Source organism: Crotalus tigris, unplaced genomic scaffold (assembly GCF_016545835.1).
Source record: "Crotalus tigris isolate CLP2741 ecotype Arizona unplaced genomic scaffold, ASM1654583v1 scf7180000020074.1721668, whole genome shotgun sequence".
Classification (NCBI taxonomy): Eukaryota; Metazoa; Chordata; class Lepidosauria; order Squamata; family Viperidae; genus Crotalus; species Crotalus tigris.
This window is the reverse complement of record NW_024097846.1, coordinates 263,781-286,153: the sequence shown is the minus strand read 5'-3', so window position 1 is coordinate 286,153 and position 22,373 is coordinate 263,781. Positions and strand designations below refer to the sequence as shown.

The 22,373-nt window shown below is 35.1% G+C and overlaps 2 protein-coding genes across 2 annotated transcripts in view; one reads left to right on the top strand and one right to left on the bottom strand.

The window, feature by feature from the left end:
- PPIG (peptidylprolyl isomerase G) overlaps nucleotides 1-3,992 on the top strand; it is a 31,947-nt gene extending 27,955 nt beyond the window's left edge. The window contains exons 12-13 of the mRNA XM_039365474.1: nucleotides 1,519-1,655; nucleotides 2,153-3,992. Coding sequence (XP_039221408.1) covers nucleotides 1,519-1,655; nucleotides 2,153-3,242 — 1,227 coding nt within the window. The 3' untranslated portion in view covers nucleotides 3,243-3,992. The remainder of the gene's footprint in view (nucleotides 1-1,518; nucleotides 1,656-2,152) is intronic.
- A 7,063-nt stretch (nucleotides 3,993-11,055) lies between these two features.
- Nucleotides 11,056-22,372, bottom strand: CCDC173 (coiled-coil domain containing 173). The gene is made up of 9 exons (XM_039365439.1): nucleotides 22,187-22,372; nucleotides 20,651-20,865; nucleotides 20,047-20,220; nucleotides 19,760-19,953; nucleotides 17,452-17,608; nucleotides 15,033-15,172; nucleotides 13,131-13,323; nucleotides 12,667-12,831; nucleotides 11,056-11,714 (listed from the first exon to the last, which is right to left on the bottom strand). Exons 1-9 carry the CDS (start codon nucleotides 22,242-22,244, stop codon nucleotides 11,376-11,378), a joined length of 1,635 nt encoding a protein of 544 aa, XP_039221373.1. The 5' UTR covers nucleotides 22,245-22,372; the 3' UTR covers nucleotides 11,056-11,375.
- Between the last annotated feature and the right edge of the window lies 1 nt (nucleotide 22,373).

Below are 22,373 nucleotides of genomic sequence, written 5' to 3'. Positions count from 1 at the left end.
TTTCATATTTATGACAGTTGCAGCATCCCCATGATCATGTGATCAAAATTCAGATTTTTGGGAACTGACACAAATTTATGATGGTTGCAGTGTCCAGGGGTCCTGTGAGCCCCTTTTGCTATCTTCTGACAAGCAAAATCACTGGGGAAGCTAGATTCACTTAATAGTATTACTAACTTAACTGCAGTGATTCACTTAACAGCTTTGGCAAGAAAGATAGTAAAATGGGATAAAACTCATTTAACAAATGTCTCATTTAGTAATAGAAATTTTGGGCTTAGTTGTGACCATAAGCTGTATATGTTTGCAGGTTGGTTAGCATATAGTGATTTCTACAACAAACTGAGGTTTTGTCAAAATATTGGCCTCAAATTGGGATGCATGTTTTATTAGTCTCCCCATGAGAGTTCCTTTACTATCAAGCATGCAATGTTTTATTGCTAAATTGTTCTGTTCTCCAATAATGGACTGCCTTCTGCCAAGGCTGTTAGGTAGTGGCTTAGAGGATTCCCTCAAACTCATCAGTGTTCACTAGCTTTGTGGGACAAAGATTTGCTAAGGAAAAATTTCTGACTCTCCCATAAATCCTTACTGACAAGGAACCAAATTTTTAAAGTCTTATATTTCTGTTTCAAGGATTAAATGTTTAGAACTGAGGTCAAAGTATGGCAAAGCTCTAGAAAAATAATTTTAAAATTAAAAAGTAAATTGGCTTCTGTCAAATGAGAATGATAAATAACATTAACTCAATAAGAAGAAAATAGAATTTGTTAAATAACATAGATTTGAAGTGGGATTCTGCATACCAGAATTCAGTATGCAGTAACATAAAAGAAATTAATTCCTTTTTTTGTTGTTAGATGTGAAATTTATTATAGCAAGACACTGGAAAACTGAAAGACAGGTATTTAAAAGTGTGAGAAATCACTTTGAAAAATTAATACAGCAGAAAAAGTTTTAAATATTGTGTTAATTAGACTGCTTACACTACTTGATCTCTACTTATTTTAAAATTTTGTAACTCCTCTTATTTTTTAAAATACATTTTTGTATTCTCCTGCACAACACATTTTTTCTTTTTATATTTTTGCTATTGTTATATTACTGTGTTATTTTCAGTGAGCATTAAACTTCAGTTTAAAAATTCAGCTGCTGCACAATTAAATTAATTTTATTCTGTGAACGATTATACAGTAAAACCACAATTCCTCAGGTTCAACTGATAAAATTTTATATCAGATGTCATCTTCGCCAAGGAAATTTATTGTTTCCATGGTAATTTGGACATTTGATGTCATTTATATTATTTGCATAAGTATCAATTGACATTTTCTGTATCAATTGTATCACTTTATCTCACTTGAACATTGACTCAACAAACAATTCTTATCCCAAAACGGTCCATTAAATTGAGGTTTTATTATGTTTTTAAATGGGTAATTTGCAAACCTATCATAGCTGCTATATAAATTAGGATCCATATCTTGTTTTAGCTAATTTTTCCTCTTGTATTCAAAGCGGTACCGGACACCTTCAAGGTCCAGGTCAAGGGATCGCTTTAGACGCAGTGAGACTCCTCCACACTGGAGACAGGAAATGCAAAGAGCTCAAAGAATGAGAGTATCAAGTGGAGAAAGATGGATAAAAGGAGACAAGTAAGAGGCAATCAAAGCTGTAGTCTTTTCTGTACTATTTATTTATTTGATTTTTAATCACACTTTATAAGTAACTCAATAGTCAGTGCAGCAGTGAAACTCCTGTAAATAATGATCTATTTTTCCATTTCCTATGGTGCTCATTTAGTATCTTGCTAGAAGAAAAAGGAAAAAAAATAATAATCTGCTAAATGAAAATTAAAACAAGTATAGAGAAATTAAAAGAAGAAAGTACATGTGCTTTCTTCTTCCCCTCATGGGAAATTCTTCCACAAAATTTTTAAAGATCTTCCCATTCTGTTGTGTCACATTTGACTCATGCAGTAGAGTTCTCCAATAGTATGTTGTATTTTTGATTTAGAGGTACTTCTTTCTATCATGTACCTCCATGTGTATGCAGTTTATAATGTAAGTTCAGATAATGGTGTGAGATTATTTCACTAGCTTTATGATCAAGTTTGTTTGTTTGTTTGTTTGCTTGCTTGTTTGTCTTGAAGGAGTGAAATGAATGAAAACAAGAAGGATGCTGCAAATCAAAAAAGTCCAGGGAGAGGAAAAGAAAGAAAAATATCTGATCAAAGGGAGGGTTCTGAAAGTCCAGATAGAAGAGGAGAAAAAGAAACACAGCCCAAAGATCCCAAATCTGGCAGTAAAGACAGAGGGACAAAGAGAAATTCCGAGAAAGAAGATAAGGACAAACATAACAAAAGTAAAGCCAAGAAAAAGGCTAGATCTAAAAGCAAAGAGATATCAAAAAGTAAAGAAAGAGACTCAAAATACAGTAAACATGAAGATAAAAAAATGCGATCAAGAAGCAGAGAAAAAGACAAAGAAAAATATAATGACTTTCATAGCAGAGAACGAAGCAAAAGCAAAGAGAAGAATAAAAGGGGAAGATCTAGAAGTAATGGCCAGAATCATACCAAAAGTAAAGATAGGGGAAAACATGAACACTCAAAAAGTAGGGAACGTGAGCAGCCTAAAAACAAACATAGTTCCAATAATAAGGCCAGAGAGCGAAGCAGAAGTGTGGACAGAGGCAAACGAGCCAGGTCCAGAAGTAAAGAACGAGACCGCAGCAGAAGTAAAGATTATTCCAAACATAGAGATAAAGAAGTAAAAAGAAAAGGAAGATCAAGGAGTAGAGAGAGAAGAGGCACCCCAGAGAGGTCCAGAGAGAAAGAATATAAAAGGCGGAAGGAATCCCATAGCTCTGAGAGGGAAGAAAATCGAAGTAAAGACAGGCATCGGGATCAAGAGTACAAAAGTTCTCGCAAAAAGGAAGATACTGGAAAAAAGATGCGTTCAAAAAGCCATGACAGCAGTAGCTCCGAGACGAATAAAAGCAAAAAATCCTATAGAAATCAAGATAGAAGTCCTGACTCAAAGAAAAGAAGAAGCAGCAAGGACAGAGAATTGAAAAGATCATACTCACGGAGGAGTAAGGAAAGGGACAGATCTCGTTCTTCAAGAGAAAAAGAAATCAACCAAAAATCAAAATATCAGGAGAGAGATCGTGCCCATGGCAAAGATAAAAAATCCGATCATGAATCAAGTGCTGGAACTGATGAAGATAGGCATGGATGAGTTTATGAACTTATTGTTTCCACTCTGCTTCTAGGTTCTAGAGACATGTTGGGGAACATTTTTTTTTTAATGTGGACTTCAGTTTGGTTTTTTGATAATCCACAATCTGGATCATTTGTACTGCTAAAGTTTTAATAAACTTGAAATGGAAAAACAAGTTTTATGTGTAATACATTGTGCTATGTTTTAATATTTCATAGTTTATGTATCCTATTTCTATGTTACCTGATGGAAGCATACTGTACGTTAATTTAATTTTAATTTAGAAGCACACTGCAAATTGGTTGGTTGGTCTGAAATTACAAACATCTTTGAATCAAATTCTTTTTATATCTTAAAGAAATAACATGTTAATATTAACATTTCAGAACTATAATTAATAAACAAAACCAGCATATATAAAAATAGAACATTCAATTGAAGAAGAATAAATGTTCTCCAGTTTGAATATGTTACTCGGATTGTTACTTTGCTGTTATTTTTCATTGTTGTCCCTTTCAGGAAAAGGTTAATCACTTTGATCTTTGGAACAGTTATTCTAAATGAAATACTTTCCATAAAGCAACTATTTCAGAAATAACTGATTTTATATGGTCCTGATAATAATGAATTTATAGAAAAGTCATGCTTAAATGTGAGAGTGCATTTGATATTCTGTTTGACTATCTTTTCATCACTACATTTTCAGTTTGTTTGAAGGAGAAAACTCCTTTCAGAAAGAAATAAAATCTGGCTTCACTGAATTTATAAGGAGGAAATCTGTTTCATAATTTTGTAATCCTTCCTGAGTGTTAGCCTATTATAAAGGTACCACACTTTTCTATCAACATAAATTCCCTTTGGAAAGCTGCTGTTGCAGATAGAGGGGCTTTCTGGAACAACATGCAGTATCACATAGAAAATTGTGCTGGTTAAGAAAATTGACAAAAATTGAACCTTTACTCCCACCTCCAGTTGTTTGAGTGGAAGCCCTTTTTGATAGGAAAAAGGAACCATTGGGTGCATCCCAGGATATTCTAATATAAATTTAAAATATGTATAATGTATCTCACATTTCTGTTGTTGGATGAGAAATAAGTATGGTATTGTATATGCTAGTTTTGCTTTCTAAAGCTTCCTAACAGATAAGCAAAAGTGCCACAAAGACTAAAGAAGAAATGACAAAAGTTAGGTATAGTCATCAGATTTCAACACTTACCAGAAACTTAAATTTTCACAGGAATAAAACACTCTATGCCTTTTCCTTGTTTGTAATAAATATACTGCATTCCCACACCAGTGCTGCAGATTTCAGTATGTTCCCTTACCTTGAAGACTTATTTAGTGGCAAGAAGAAAAATGAGAACAACTTCTATGTTAGTTTGGATGTACATAAATATAAGTTTTGGAAAAATATAATAAGATAGATGATTTTTTTTTTTTATATGAACCTGACAACTAAGCGATCAAGACGTTTTTCCTGCAATCTTTTCAGGAGGGCAGCCATGAAATTGTCTAGGGACTTAGGATTGTTCTTATTTAGGACCCATATACAGAGCCATTATAGGAACTGCAGTTCTGATCTAGCATAGGGTGCTTGCTAAACTTGTCTCACGCTCTTGCTGGATTGGAAGCACCTTTCCTGCTATAGATTCAAATACTGTTCACCTCTTTGTTTTAACCAAATAAAACAGCATGTTTCTGCTAGTATTTATTTACTACCCAATATATCTGTATTCTTGTTTTCTTAGATTTTTCCTTGTCAGAAATAGGAATTGAATTTTTTTCCCCTTCCTAATGGAAAAAAATGGATTCTGCAAAATCTTTACACATATCTTCTGTCATCACTCAGGCTTGCATAGGTCTCTTTTACACAGCCATATTTACAAATTGCAGAATATGTAGTATAGTGTTAATCATGGCCTGATTAATATCAAGTACAGTTAGATAATGCAAACCTGGAAAAGTATTTCCATGGTATATTAAGACTGAATATTTAAACTAAGATGATAACCTGTTTTAAAATTTGAGTTTTACTTTAGAATACAGGCAGTTGCTATCTAAATTACTACAATAATGTTAAATACAAGACTAGATATTTTACTGTTTCAGTTGAGTTTTCTCATTACAAAAGTTGGAAGAATTAGTTTACTTGCCCAATAAAGAAGTGAATAAGAGACAATCGTAGAAATTTATTTTGAGCTTAAATGCCATGTAATCAATCAGATAAAGGGCCTGTCAGATACATAATGGTAATATCTGTAGAGTAAAAATGTTCTCAAATTGTTTCAATAATCTTTTAGAGGAAAATACTGATATATTTACCATGTTCTTCCTTGTAGAAATATTTAGGTTTTGAAGTATTGGTGCATGATTAATTTATTTTCTATGATGAGGTACAAAATTACAGTTGCTAATTTTCCTGAAAGGCCAATTAGTTTGAAGTGGTGGTTCCACAACAGAAATTCTTTCATACGAAGGTCAAAATGATACAATTAACATGCTATTAGGGGTAATTTTAAAAATCTTTTTAAAAAATTAAACCACATTTGTAGCTTAGATTTGTCACTAAAATCTTTTGGAAGAATACAGTAGCAAACACTTCCATACTGCTACCTAGAAATAATTATGTGGCTATTTGGTCATCATATGCATGAAACTTCCAGATAACATTCCCTGGGTCTTCAACTTATTTTAAATTAATAGTCAAATATGTGTAGTCAAATATGTGTAAAATTTCATGAAGGTGCCCAGTACCTATGATAGAATAAAATTTAGTCTGATTTTGTATCTGTATTTCTTTCTTGTGTTTGAAAAGCCATAATTTACAATTTAATAGTCACTGCTAAGTATAATGTTTGATCCCAAATTTGGATTGGGACATCCTTATGATATTATTAGCAAGACTGATTGTCCTTCTTTAAATTTGGCAGTTATTTCTTTGCTGTGTGCAATGTCCATAAATATAATCCATCAATTATCCTTCAAAAATGTCTTTATAATCCTAATATTCACCTATATGTACTATAGTGCTTTATAAGAATGATGATGCAGGCCAAAAGCATAGCAAATAAGATGCAACTGAAGAAATGACATATTTGCTAAGTCTTTGAGATTAAAGAGTCTTTTATCCCATTTCTATATCAATTTGCACATTTTTAAAGTGTACTTGAAAACGTACACATTTTTCCTGATTATATATGTATTTTTGTAGTAATTTTGCCTATATAAATATTTTTGCAAGCAATTTTACCTAATGTGAATTTTTGGTGTTTTCACAAATGCATATACATTTTTGTATACTTACTTGATTATAGAACTGCGTTGCAGAATTCAACAAAGTACAAATAGAGAAGCAACTGCATTTTTTTTTCACATGCTTTAGGAAACCTTAATGCTAGTGTGTGAACTGAGGAAATTTCTCTGTCATACAATTCTGCTGTGCAACAGGAAAATCCTGAGATTGTTTTTATGATAACATAGGGATCTGGAACAGCTTTATTAACTCTAATGGCAGCATCTTTGACTATGCGTATTTGTGTTCATCAGTTTTACCCTAGCTAAGTGTTTTGGTTGTACCATAGTAGCCCCTCCCCCCAAAAAAAACAGATGGCAAGTTTTCTGGAACCGGTGCTGAAATCCTGCAACCTAATACAGTGAACTGTTTCACCGCAGCAGTAATTCACAGGTTCAAGCTCAGAAGTAATTTGATGCTATTTCTTTGTGCAAAAAATCACATCTTATAGAACAGTGATGGCGAACCTTTTGGAGATTGAGTGCCCAAACTGCAACCCAAAACCCACTTATGCATCGCCTAGTGCCAGGTGGGTGTGGCCAATTGGGTGGGCGTGGCTACGGTGGTAAGACTGGGTGGGACTAAAAAGTTCAATCAATTCCAACTTTACAAGATCTTTTTTTTCCCGCAAGAAGTTGAAATTGACTGATTTTTATTTTTTTGCACACGGCAGCGGAGGCTTAAAGCAAAAAGGTTTTATAAAACCCAGCTGAAGGCCTAGGTCTGGGGCGACGGTGCGCATGCCCACAGAGAGGGCTGTGGATGCTGCCTTTGGCACCCATGCCATAGGTTCGCCACCACTGTTATAGAACCTTCCCTCGATTACTGAAGCCCTCCATATATGTGAAGTATTTGTCTTACACTAGTTGTGTTTTTCACTAGTTGTGTATTTTAAAGTTATGTTGTTACTGATTAAGTGAAATCCTTATGTACCACAAAGTTCCGATATCATTTATCAACAAATATTTTCTAGATTGCCCCTTCTCTAAGAGTTTGAAGTTTCAAGTAGAAAGTTGAGTCACTTGGCTTTTCAGATAGCAAAGCACAAAAAGAAAAATAAATCTTATTTCCCAAAGCCAGTTTGGTGTTGCTATATATAGATCAGTCCAGGGATTAAGATACTTAATGGGTTAACAGGGGTCTCACTGGTAGCAACAACTTAATGTCTTTACCCCAGAGTTAAGGTGCTAGAGTTGTGAATGTGTAGCTGCAGATTCATTTCCATCTTTCACCTTGATAACTACTTAGTAATGTCTACCCTGGTGTTTTTGGCAATGATTTTAGAGGTGTCAAATTTCTGTTGCCTGCTATATTGCCAGTGTCATTGGATTTGATTGATTTTCATAGAGATTGATGTGAAAGATGACCCCAGCTGTGATTCATATTCACCCATTCTGACTTTTCATCTGGAGCTGTCGGTTGCTTCCCAAAGATACAGTGAAATTCAATTTTTCCTATCTAAGATGGAATATATGTTCCATTTAAGTCACAGACTTGATGAGAATAGTATTCCTGTACATTAATTTTTAACAGGATGTCTGCACAGTGGTAGAAAAGGGATTCAGTGATTTGACTGAAGCCATCCAAACTGATCAGGCTTTACATCTTGAATATGTCTATGTGTGTTCAGGCAGACGCTCTGCTAAGATGGGATGAATTCTGCTTCTGGGTAAGTCTACTTCCTGTTTTCCCATATGTTGGGATTGCACAGAAACCAGGAAGAATAAAAAGGTTACTTGTAGCTCATTCAACAGCTTACCTACAGTAAGTGATGCCTTCCCATTGCAGATGTCTTCTTGCTCAGTTTGTTAGACTAGAGCCTAGTCTTTTCAGCATTCCTGATTGGGAGCTTAAAAGAAAAACCTTTCATCTTATAGAAAAACCCAAATGTGGTTTTGTGAAGGCACTTAACATACGTAATATCTTCTTTCCTGTTCACATTTGCTACATTTTTTTTCTTTGAATGTATTTTGTATTTATGTAAAATCTTTTAATAAAACTACTCTAACAATACAGATTGCTGATGGAATAAATACATAAGCAAATAAAGATGCACAGGCAAAAGGCTAAAATAAGAGTGGCAGTAAGTTTGCTTAAATAAATAAATACATAAATACCGTAAACTAAATAAATATTTAGAATTAAGAATTAACAAGCATTTTAGTTCTGTCATAAAAAAATATCTGCTTTCAGCACAAGCAGATAGGTTTTCAAATAATTCTTATAAATATTAGTTGGAAAAGCAGGCAATTTATTATATAGGGGACTTGCTTGCCTCTTCCAAGTTATTTCGTTATAGGAGAGTAGCAAGACATGTCCACTGGACCTAGCGTCTGCCTAGATTTGCCATTTGTGTGTCTATATCTCAAAGGGATAAAGGTTTGCAGCCAGAGTTCTAAAGATAACAGAACACACGGGGGGGGGGGGACTTTAAAATGATTGCAATAACATTAAAAAGTTGGTTATAGATTTTGCAACATGCAGTGCATGTTTGTAGCAGAAGTTTTGATTATTTTTAATTATATATAGCCCCTTTTGCATATACTTCTGTAAAATTGCAAAGAAGAAATGTATGTTAATTTTGATGTGTTCACTTAAATGTATTTTTTACTGTAACTGAACCATGATGAGTTTGTATTTAGTCAACAGTGTACTAAGTGGCAGTCTGCAAGGGTATATGATCATTTTGTTGAAAGGTTCTTTTTCCGGATAACAACTCTGTTGGTTTTGCCTGCAGAATAATAAAATCATGCTTTTGGACAGTTTTATGGTTTGTAATTCTCATCTGGGAAAGATGTGAAAATGTGAATGCTTCATATGGAATATGTAACTTGTATATTAAAAGTATTTTGAGAATCTTAAAGCTGTTTTTATACTCTCTTTTATCATCATAGTTGATGTTTTTGAAGGAGAGATGTGCTTTAGATATTTGTTCATGAAGCAAGATCTATGTAGCAAAATGCTTGACATTTCTATGCTCATTCTGCTTTTTTGTTTTATATTGTTTACAACTACCTATAGACTTTTGCAGGTTGTCAGGCTGGGGATGCAATCTAATAAGTAAAAAAAACCCTCTGAATTAAATGGGGTTTATTTTATAGGCATTAATAGGACTATACCAACGTTCATTAAACTGATCTTTAACTCACTCAACAGGTCATTTTATAAATATTCTTAGAGGTGGACAATAACTTTCTGATTGGATTCTGGAGTCTTGTTGGCTGTGAGGAACTGAAATAGGTTAGCAGAAATTTGAAACATTTGAATGTAGTCTTTTTTCCCCAAGCTCAACTAGTCTTTAAAAAAGACCATAAATAAAATGGAAGGTGGTAAGATTAATGAATACCCCAAGAACTCTTAAAGTGAAAAAACAGTAGCTGAAAGCCAACTGAAAGATCAGAGTAAGTTTTCTTCTAAATCTGATAGCAAATGTCATCAAGGAGAGTTTATCTTGTAAGAGACAGTTAGGAATTTCTGTTGCATAAATTATTTTGTTATGCTGACAGAAAATGATCAAAGGACAATGTACAGCATTAGTGGACATCCAATTTTACTCACGTTTTAAAATCCAGCAGTTTCTCCCAGTACATTGCTTTCAAATTTTTTAAAAAAATATTTTAATGGTTCAGATAACTTGATATCATTGAGGTTGCCTAAGCTCAGAAATGGGTTGAATGAGGAAAAACATGCTAAAATTTGATCCAGGCAAGTTAGCAGTGCTATTGGACTTGGGATTGAGGTTTAGCCTATTTCAGATGGATTGTATTTGCTGCGAAAGAAAACATCATTTGGGACTACTTGATGCTCCATTGAAATGAAATTTACGGACAGTAGCTGTAGCTACTGTGATGCACAAGCTTCTGAGCTGGTCAAAGCTGACAAGGTATCACACCCAAACTACTATAGTCCTCTCTGCATGGGGCTACCTTTAGAAAACTTGGAAAATATTGCAATTAGCCTAACTATTGTAAGGCTCTGGGACAGGGGTGTCAAACTGATGGCCCACGGGCCAGTTGCATCATATGGAGGCCATACCCACCCCAGCTCTGGCAATGCAAAAAAAGTCACGATGCGGCACATAATATGGTGAGTTTGACACCCGTGCTCTGGGTTCATATTATAGTTTTACCAAAAGATCTGCACTGATGACCTACTGCTTACTCAACATTTTTTTAAGGTAATGGTATTAAACATCAAGGCTTTCGGCTGTGCTGTTACAAATAGGTACAGTTGTTGTATGCAGGAGAGGACCTTTTGAAGCCAAACTTTATGGCATGAGAGAGACTGGAAGACACTTCTATATACTGTATCTCCCATGCAGTAGAATGCATTCCTTTGGGAGCTACATTTAGTCCCACATCATTTAAAAAATATGTAGAGTAATATCTTTTTGCAGGTTTTTAATGACTGACTTGCATTAGCATTTCATGTACTTACTGAATTTTGTTCCCTGTCCTGAATGCTTGTTATAGTAGAAAATCAGGTATAAATCACACAGTAATGCAAGGGAAGAATCAATGGAAGAATGAAAGATGCTACTGAGGATCAACTACATTTTATTTCCAACCAAAGGGTTTAAAATAATCAGCAAGTAATTTCTTTCATAACTTACAGATAAAATTTTAAGCTAGAAATGTGAATTAGAATTTCACTACGATTATATTCCTTCTTTTCAAACCTTGCATAGTTTTCATTCTGCTTGAAAATGTTGCACATTGTTTCATATCAATAGCTTTCTGCAAAGACAGCCATAATCAAGCTACAATGTTTATTATAAATTTGTTTCTTTTTACTCTACTTTTCACAATCTGGATTATGATAAAGATGTTAGACTTCTGTTTTATCCTTCCAAATATTTTTTACCATGTAAATCCTAATCGTGCTTTAGTCTCATCATAGTTTTGTTCATTTAATAACTTCATTTCTTGAGCTGTTTCACCTATGTAGGGTGGCTTAATAGCACGCTTCTCACAGCACTGTTGACCTTCGCTATAACCTGGGCCACTGAAAGTAGGAATGCCTTCATGCAGTCTTTTGTGAAGTGGGTAGAGATTCTGAGTGGTCTTAGATTGTTCATCAATTATTTCCTTTGCATATTTCTGGAACTCCTGCTCCCTGCACAACGCAATCAGTTCTTTCTGTCTAACATATTCAGCATCCTGCTGCTTCTCACATTCTTCTCTTGTTATTTTTTCAGCCTGTATTGGGAAAAATTAATTTAAAAGTGTATACCGTATATGTGTGCTAATCCTTGTGGAAATCTTGTTTTACTTTGAAGCCCAACACATGACTAGCGTATTAAAAAATAAGCAAAAGAATCAATTTGCATATCAAACATATCAGTGCAATTCATATTCTTACAAATAATTGCTTGTAAGCATTTTGAGATTAGCTTTATAGGCTGCAATTAAAATATGTTCTTGCACAAATGAATGGAATACAAGTTTTTTTTTCCAAAATGAAAGTTTTAAACTGCTAATTCTTCATATCTTTCTGGATGCAAAATATGTGAAATTAAAGCTTCTGTATTAGGGTCTTAGATCTTGACATTTCAATCACAAGGTCATCCAAATTTGACTTCTGATGGATTGCCAGTAAAATTGTAAGCACTGTTAGTTTTAATAATGGGTATGCTTTGTTGTTTGTTTAATGTCAGCCAAATTAATTCCCTTGAGATGATCAAAATTTAAATATTTTAAAAATTTGTGTAATAACTAAATAATAAAAATGTACTACCATTTAGAAATGATGTATGAATAATCTGCAAACATTTATAATGCTATAAAGATTACATGAAAAAGAAAACTCTTTATGGTAGATTGTTTGAATTAATTCAATCCCGGGATTCTTTGATGGAAGAAAAAATATTTCTGCGATATCTTGCTCTGATATATGGAGGTGATCTTTTTTTAGTGCATTGTACTATTGATGATTGGGGTCTTTTATAGTTATAATGTTCTCTGACAGGATGGGATGTTACCTTCTTTAATGTGTTTGCACAATCCAAACTGGAAATAAAACTTTCCCTGATACAGAAGTAAAGTAAATAAAACAATACCCTGATACAGAAGTATCCTTTCACCCTTCTAGGACTGAACAGAAATTGTATAAGTTGAGGTATTTTCCAAGTATTATAATATCTATACTTACTATCTGTGCGACATGAGCTTCTTGCAATTTTAAGTTTGCACAATAATTTCTATGTATCTTATCCTTCTCCAGTTCTTGATAGATCCGGTCTGCTTCCATCAGTTCAATAAGTATTTTTTGACCTTCCAATCTCTCCTCTTTTTCCTTTTCCTCTTTCATTTTTATCTGAAATAATACAGTTTTATTTCTAAGCTGTAATAATAGAATCTGAAATCTGATGACTGTGTAACTTGCTACAAAATAATTTACAGTTACCCTGGTTCCGTAATACCTTGGGCAACCCCTTCTTAAAGTAGTTCTATTTGAAAGGAAATGCCATTATTTCAATTAAACTTGCTGCATACAAGGTGCTCAGAAGGACATGTCACTATACACTTGGAAGAGTGTAATTTTAAAAGCTGATTACTATGAATAGTGGAACATGTCAAAAAGAATGCAAGTAACCTGGATTTTTTTTTTCTTACCACATTGATTCTGTGTTCTGCAATGGATTTCAGATCGGCCTGAAGCTTTTCTTCTTTAGCTTTGAGCTCTTTAGCTTGCTCCTCTTCTTGCTCTGCAATTTCTCTTGCAATACGCTCATCTTCATCACCCATCTTCTTTTTCATTCGTGCTAAAAGGCGGTTAGTAATCCTCTCCCTTTGCTCTTCCATTAATCTGTAATAGATCAATATTTACTGCCTTGTATGCTAGCAGAGTCTGAAATATGACTCTGATTTTATGCCGGATAGAAGGCAGTCTGAAATATACTTTAATTAAATTCCACACTGGGTAGAAGGCACTTTCTGTTAGAAGAGGGAAGCCCCATTTGACATAGACAGCTCCTGTTTCTTTCAAGAAATAGGAGTACACAAGGACACCATTCTGGGAATGACAATCCTTAAATACACAGGGATTCTTCACCCACCAGTATAGATGACTGATGGATGAAGTGCAGCCTATTATCTACAAAGCACAGTCTCTTTTGTGAGTGGCTTGGAAAAAAAGAGTGCTTGCTTATTTTTACAATAATTATATATCAATGCAAATATCTCCAGTTTTAATCCAGAAATAAAGTATGCTTCTACTATACAAATCATGAAATGGAGCTGTAGAGTGTTTTGGATTTGAATCAGAAAATATGCTTTGGAATGTATGAATATAGCATCTGTCTGCAACTCATTAAAGCAGCCATGTCTCTTTTCAGGCCTTCAAAACTGCAATCCTAGAAATGTTCTTTCTTGTGTGCTCTGAAGCATGCATAGCTCTGATAGAAGAAACTGTTGAGAATATGAGCTCAACTAGTCCATTTTATTTTACTATCCTCCCACAATTTTTTTATTATGAAGGTTGATTGTTAAGATACAACTTTACAGTTTACTTTGGGCATTTATTGGGCTAGCAAAGCCTTAGGAATGAAAGGAGTTTGCTTTCCTAATTTGATACTCTTCAGAGATGCCCCCTGTGTAAATGCACAGCAACTATCTTTCTTAGCCAATGTCCAGGAGGATAAAGGGTCATAATCGTACATATATGAAAGACCGAGGTTGGAGAAGAATCAGTTTAACAAAACAAATGATTCAGGAACTCCATATTGATGTCCTAACCGAACAGAGCTTTTGTGTAACTCTCAGTTTTTATTTACTAGCATATATAATGCTATTCCGATGTAGCTGATTTTGAATGGTATGTTCTTTGACTGCATGAGGTCCTTGCACCAATGAAATAAATTGCAATTCAATTTCCATTTCTTCTGCAGTCTCTTATGCTATCGCTACCATATTCCTCAGAATTCTTCTATCATTCATAGACTTCCCAAAGGAGCAATGAGCAGGAGGGGAATCAATAATGCACTTAGTGAATGAAACTCCAAGGCAAAGGAATTTCTCAATGGAATCCAAGCCAATATCTGTATCATATCTTAAAAGGTTCAGAAAATTAATCTTTTATGTTTCATAAAATGAAAAGTAAAGGCAACGTTAAAGTTAGCTTCATTCCTGCCATGTTGTTTGCAACTGTAAAGAAAGAATTGGTCACTGCATTCTGGGACCACTTTTCAACTTCCCAGTCTAGTCTACAGTTTCCTGGTGGTCTCCCATCCCGGCTTAGGTTTTTCAAGATTATCGAAGGTTGGCTACATGCAACCACCTTCAGTAAAAGAAACTGAAGTAAGTATGTCTGAAAAACATTCAGAACTGTCCAGTATCCTTTGAAACTCCAGATTTATTTGCAGAAAATTCTCAACAGCTCCCCAGATAGCTACAAGAAGTATGGTGTGGAAGAATAACAAAATGTTTTGAAATATCCTAGATGTCTTTTTTCTAGTACAGAACATTTTATATACTTGTGGTCTTCAGTCTGCTCAAATGTTACATGTTTATATGTACCTGTGTAACTCTTCTTCTTTTGCTTTCTTCAACTTATCCATTTCTTGCTTTGCTCTAAAATGTATTTGAATTCTCTCGTCCTCTTCTTCTTGTTTTTGTGTTTCTATAGCTTTGAGAGTTACCTGGTCAGCAACATATGCCTTTAAAATAATCAGACAAAACTGAACATTAACTTCATTGCTAAATGCTCATTCTCCCAATTCTTAGATAAAGAGTCTCTGAATTGCAGCTTCCAGTGGCATTGCTTTGTTGCTACAGGCAGTTAGTTTATTCTTTACTACTTTAAGTCTTCCAGAATAGCTCTTACACACACGCAGAGTCAAATTTAACCTAATCCTTCACTCTGATGGAGATAGAAAATTTGAATTCTTCTAAAACCAACGAGCAGAACTCAAAGACAAACATGAGAGAAAAGTTGCTGAACCAAAGTTGGAAAAATTTTTGGACAATCAAAGGAAAAGACGAGGAGGGGGCAGAAAGAAGAAAGGATAAAGAATACTGGGAGGGGAGAAATTATAATTAAAAGGCTTTTGGAGACTTTTAAAAAATAATTAAATTGTTATAATAGCAGAAGCCTAAAGGATAGAGAAGAGCTACAACAAACGGGGAAAGATTCTGGTCCTTAAAAATTTGTACCAGTAAAAAAAGGACTTCTGCCCTCGTGAAAGGCAAAAAAGAACTGGATATTGAGTTTATAAGAGCCATTGTGGTGCAGTAGTTAGAATGTCGTATTGCAGGCTAATTCTGCCAGCTGCCAGCAGTTTGATTCTCATGAGCTCAAGGTTGACTCAGCCTTCCATCCTTCTGAAGTCAGTAAAATGAGGACCCAGATTGTTGGGAAAAATATGCTGACTTAGCAAACCACTTAAAGAGGACTGTAAAGCACTGTGAAGCAGTATGTAAGTCTAAGTACTAAGTGCTATGGCTATGGCATCTCCACCATGATAATTGTTTTGATTAGGTGACCTTGCCTCAGCTCAGCTAATGGTAATTTTTGTTATTCCAAGATCGAGGATGAGAAAAAAAATAACTTCTCATCCAGAAAATGAAATGGTACTGGGAGAAAAACTTGAATTTAGGAGCTGAAGGCAACAAGCAAATACATTTCTGAGAGGTATTCGGAACTAAAAGGCAGGACAGCAAACAAACTTAGCCTTTTATACAGTATATGTAACAGGAGCTCTGAATGGGATCAAAAGTAAAAAAGCACAATGCTTTACAATCTGATTAACCCCATGCTATGTCTCCACACTATTCTCACTTCTAAGAGTGTTTCCATGTCTGTACTTTCTTGGCCTCAAGACAAATTATTGGTACAGACCTTCACCAAGCCAGTATCTCTCCCTTTATGTTACATGCCTGCATACTGGTAAGATCAGACAGGCAGACCATTGCAGCCTGCCTAACTTTTCTGGTTTGCATCTCACAATGAATCAAGAGATATCAATTCAAATAAAATTCAGGAACATAACACTGATTGAAATAACTCTCCATGCTAGCTTAAGAGTTAGGTAGAATTCTTTTGGTGTACCAGAACAAAGAACCATGGTGATACAATGATGATACATTTTGTAGTTGGTAAAAACTGCTAATATTCCATGGCATTTGCTGATGCCCTTTTCAGTTGTTCTTTTCGTTATGGAGAAAAAAAACATGAAACATAGTATGCAGTTCTAAACTGAAATAGTGAGAACTAAAAGCATTTGTGCTGCTTCAACAAAGTTTGCAAGGCATGCTGCCCCTGCAAGAAAGAAGCAAGAAGCAATAAATGTGCCAATTCACACATATGTAAGATTTTAGGAACTGCACTTGAAGAGCAATTCCCTGCAAAAATATAATTAAATGCTATTTTCCCCTCTGGCAGCAAACCTAAAGCACCAGACAGTTCAGTCAGATGAAGAAACTATATTCTGATCAAATTCCACATGAAGCAAACAGGTGGCAACACGAAGGTGAAACTATGCTTGCTAGCAGGGGATTGGATATTGTAGTTCAATGGCATTTCCCACCACTTCATCTATGGCAGAAATTACTATTACTATTAAAAGACTCTTTGATTTTGAATCAGTGTCAGAAATTTCAAATCTCTCACTTCCCCAAGATGCAGGAATTTGATCATGCACCATTATCAGCCCTTTCTCCAGTTCTAGAAATAAATGTCTGAATAACTTGGCAAGAGAGTATTCAAAATCAGCACCCCTAAAATTCTTGAATATTTTACAGATTGAGAAGTGTTTTTATACTTAGCATAGGGAGCCTATGGCAACCAAATAATTTACATTATGCTCCCATTATGCTCATCAAAGGTTAACAAGGATTATAGGAATTGTAAGCCTAAATATCTGGAGGGCAGCAGTTTATTATTTCTATTTTGCATTTATCTTCCAAGTTATTTAGTTACCAGATTCTCACAACATACCAGATGGGCTTGTCTTCGTTTAATCTTCTGTTCACGTTGTGCTTGCTCTTTTTCCTGCATTTCCAATTGATATAACTTGGTCAACTCCTGAATTTCTTCCCTTTCTTTTTTCTCTTCTAACTTGCTTATGTTTGCTAAATGTTCATGTTGCTTTATCCTAAAAACACATAAAGAGAATGAGCATTAATTGACTAAAGCAGGAGTGGAGAGTCTATCATTCTCTAAATATTGCTGAACTTTCAGTCAAATTGTCACCAAGATTTCTTGTACTTCAAGAGACCTCCAAAATTACTTAGTACCAAATCTGTCCGATAGGCCAGACCTTTTTCACTTCCTAGCAAGTTGTTTTTGGGAGAAGAGTAATTTTTGGCAGGGAGAAAAAAATGTGCATATTCTGCATTAGTACACTATATATATATACCAAAATTGGCCAAAGCTATAATGAGCAGTTTATGTCATAATTCACTGACCTATCTGTAGATGTTCATTTTATTTATTTATTTATGAGACTTATATACCGCTTTAAGTGCAAGCACTCTCTAAGCGGTGTACACCAGTAAGCAATGTATATATATATTTACGTTGCCCCCAACAATCTGGGTCCTCATTTTACCTACCCCGGAAGGATGGAAGGCTGAGTCAACCTTGAGCCGGTGAGATTTGAACCGCTGACCTGCTATATAGAAGACTATAATTGGATATATGAAAGGAGTACAGAGTAAAGAACATGAAGGGAAGGATGCAAGCAATCTGAATGAAGATGGGCTAATCTTTGGAGTTGAGGAATGCAGGTATGGAGGTCAAAGTGTAGGTTTAAGTATGAATGAATTATGAATGAAAAAGCTAAAATGTTTTAGAAAAAATGAGCTGGTATCATCTAGACTACTGTGTATGTATATATGAAATAATGAAATTCATAGGCTGCTGATAACTGCTTATTATGCTCCAGAGTATCATAATAACATCAGCATCAAAAATGAGTTTGGGGAACAACTGTGCAACATTCTAAATGAATGTGATCCTGATGAATCAGTTGCTATGCAAGACAACATAATTAGATGAAAGGAAACAAGGCCAGAACATAATAAAAATTATTGGGCCATTTGAAGATCCATTAATGAATGATGATTAATGAATATGTACTATTAAAAATAATTGTTCTGAATAAGTAGATGAAGCATCAAACATACATGAATACAGAATGAGTCTGAAAGCATAATTTGTTGTTATCATGAAAAACTGTTGGACTTAGAAGATGAGGGATCTGAATCTAAGAGTGATTAATCTGCCGGTGGTGAAACACTGAGAAAAGGAAAAGTAAGGAGTTCTGAAGGAGAGGATCTTGGTGGAAAAATAAACAAGAATATGTCAAGGGAAACAGAAAAGTAAAATGAATGCAGTGAGAATGGGATATGTAGGAAACGTATGGTTAAAAAAAAAAGATGACATAGGAAAGAAAATAAATTTAAAGAAAAGACAACATATAGAGCATTGTACAGGTATGGTGGAATTAAGCATGTTTTGCAAAGAGGGAAGACTGTGTAGGGATAGTTAATGATCTTAGATTTAATTAGCTAGATGTAATTAGCTTTCCTTTTCTCTCGCATCCTGCCTTTTGTTTCTTTATTTACTACAGGTAGTCTTCAACTTACAACAGTTTGTTTAGTGGCTGTACAAAGTTACAATGGCACTGAAAGAAGTGACTTATGACCATTTTTCACACTTATGACCCTTGCAGCATCCCCATGGTAATATGATCAAATTTCAGATGTTTGGCAACTTACCCACATTTATGACATGTACAGTGTCGCAGGGTCATGTGATCACCTTTTACAGCCTTCTGACAAGCAAAGTCAATGCAAAGCAAAGTCAATGGGGAAGCCAGATTCATTTAGCAACCATGTTACTAACAACTGCAGTGATTCAGTTAATAAGAGAAAGGCAAGAAAGGTCGTAAAATGAGGCAAAATTCACTTAGTAACAGAGGTTTTGGGCTTAGTTGTGGTTGTAAGTCAAGAACTATCTGTACTTGTTAATTTTCTGCATTTCATCTAAAGTTGCATACCCTGAAAGAGACTGGTATGTACACAAGAGGAGGATCCTGCTCACTGCAACAGCTGCTCACTTAGAAGGTGCCTGAATGAAAGTTTGATTTAGTTTTTTTTTTTTTGTCATTAGAATTAGGAAAAAGTACATGCAGTCATAAGGGGGGAAAAAAACTTAAGTACTAAAACAGCTTAATTTTTATATTGTTTTTTTGGGGGGGGAAAGTTTTACTTGGCAGATAATATATTTGTATTATATTTACTGTGCCAGTTGATCATTAGCAATCTGCAGTCTCTTCATGTGCTGCATTTTAGCTTTTTCTTCTTCTAACTGTACAGCTTTTAGACGTTCACGTTCTATTGCCTCATCCTTGCTTTTGTACAAATTCTTGTATTGCTTTTTAAATTCAATCTGTGCATCTCTTTCCTTTAAAACTTCAGAATGTAATAAGGCTCTCTGTAAAAGATATGTTTAATATTTAATAGTTTACACTTCTACACTACAATGTAGCCCAAAATTAAAAGGAAGAAAAAATGTAATCTATATTACATGAAAACTTTTCACTCTATCATTTTCAAAATACTGTTGCAATTTGGCTTCTTCTATTTTCTCTTTTCGCTTCTGTGCTTGGTATTTTGCTTCTTCAAGGTCAGCCTTTCTTTTTTCTTCCTCCTCTCTCTCTTGCCGTACTTTTTTGGCTTTCAGTTTTTGTTGTGACATACCCTGTGATGAATGTATAAATAATCTTATTAGGGATATTATTTTAAGAAATAGGATAACTGGTACATTTTAAAGATGTAAACAATACTCATATAGTTTTAAATAAAATAATACCATTTTCCCTTGGAATTCTTTCTGAACTATTCCCTTCTCATGGGATAATTTTCTAGGATGTGGTGGGTTCTCTGTTGTTCTGTTTCATAGAATGTTTGTCATCAGCTCTATTCCAACTTAGTATGTTATGTTCTACCTTAGAAAATTCCAACTCCCAATGGGCAAAGTTTGCTGTGCGATGCTGCTTTCGTCATTCTGATGAAAGTAGCAACAGCCCTCAGATGCCACTAGAGATAAGCAGTAATATCAGTCAAAGCCCTGGTGAACAGATATGTCTTAAGTGAAGTCGAAAGCATTGGTATTCACAAATTCTTCTTACTGCAATAGTGTGGGTCCAATTTTTCACAAGTGCTTGAGACTTTAAGTGCAAATCTTTTCGTGCTTTCTTTTCAGCAAGAATGCGTGCTGTTTCTCTTTCACGAGCAGTGATACTGTCTTGAATTCTCTGCCATTCTGCTTTGGGCAAAATGGTTATCTGGTGAAGATCTACTCCCACTGGAAGAAATATTCCTTCCATCGCATCATCATCATTTGCTGGGCAAGAAAGAAAAATAAATTAAATAATGTGTTAGAATAGCACCCAAACTCTTGTAAGATGCTTATTAGGTGTTTATCTTTTTAAGCTAGGCGTATATTTGTTTTTAATTCTTACCTTATAAACTACTCAGCATTGTGACAGATTAAGTGGTTCACAAATTCCATACATACACATTAGAGCCAATTTGGTGCAGTGGTTAAGATGCTGGCCTAGAAACCAGCAGATTGTGAATTCTTGTATTGCCTTATGTATGAAAGCTGGCTGGGTAGAAGGTGAAAACTGTATTACATATATTTGTCACCTTGAATTACTTAAAAAGAATCAAGGTGAGATAAAAATCAAGTAAATATATACATGCATATGTATATAAATCCTTTGTTAACAATGGCTTTAATGAGCCTTCAACTATGCCTAAATTATGTATGTACTGAGATTTAATTAAATATTAAATATTTTCATTCAGAAGCAACAATTTAATTTTTTTGTCCCAAAAGATGTAATGGAAAACAGAATAGGGAAGGCTAAGCCAGGTGATTGGGGAAAGAGGAATATGTCATGCTTTTCCACCCCAATGGACAAGGAAAATATAGAATCAACATAAAACAGAAATGGAATTACTTTCAGTGGTCTATTTTCTACACACTTGAACAATTTGAAACTTCTCACTATTTACAACTGGGAGGCATGGCTGCAATATTATCCATGATTAGATGAAAAACAAAGCTTAATTCAACTGAGAGCGTTAGTCAGTAGCTTATGCCCAAAAGTAACTTATTCACTAATTCGTAGCTAAATAAAGTTGACTCACAACACTGGTTTTCAAACTTGGCATCTTTAAGATGTATGGACTTCAATTCCCAGAATTCCAAAGCTGGTATGTTGAGAACTGGGAATTGAAGTCCATACATCTTAAGTGGCCGAATTTTGAAAAACACAGACTTAATACCACTACAGTATTAATTATCCATTATTCTGTGAAACAGTGTGTGAGCTTTTAAGATCATCTCAAGGAAATCTGACGCATCGTCTTCTTTTTCTCACTCCGACAGAGCGAAGACTGAGGAAATCAATCAATCGGTGGACAGAGATATAACTGCGGTCGTTGAGCTCTGGCTCGTGCGCCCAGCAATCCTCCCTCCAATAAAGGAGAATATTTGTAGCTCAGGCTTGAAATGAGGAATTCTGAGCATTGACTGAGCATTGATAATGTTACCCAGTTTGGGAAATGAGACGTCTGCAAAAAACAACAACCAGGATCAGAGAGCACCAAGTACCCCTCGCTCCTCCCTTTCTCTGCTTCCCCCGCCAAAAACTCACGCGTAGCCTCTCGCATTTGCCCCTTGCGCCTGCCGAATCGCACCTCGGGACGAAGCATCGCACCCAAGGCAGACGGGAGGAGGAAGCCGCCGCGAGACTCCCTAACTAACCGAAGCGGCGCGAGGCACCAGGGTGTTCGCCAGTTGCTAGGCAACCAGGAACCGCTGCGTGGCGAAGTTACGCGACG

Excerpts from the sequence above, each read along its gene's own strand:
- CCDC173 (XM_039365439.1), bottom strand. The coding sequence starts at position 22,244 with ATGCTTCGTCCCGAGGTGCGATTCGGCAGGCGCAAGGGGCAAATGCGA. Across the intron at positions 20,866-22,186 it reads GCAAATGCGAGAGGCTACGC|CAAATGATGATGATGCGATG; the intron begins GTGAGTTTTTGG and ends TTTCTTGCCCAG. Across the intron at positions 12,832-13,130 it reads CAGAACACAGAATCAATGTG|ATAAAAATGAAAGAGGAAAA; the intron begins GTAAGAAAAAAA and ends GTATTATTTCAG.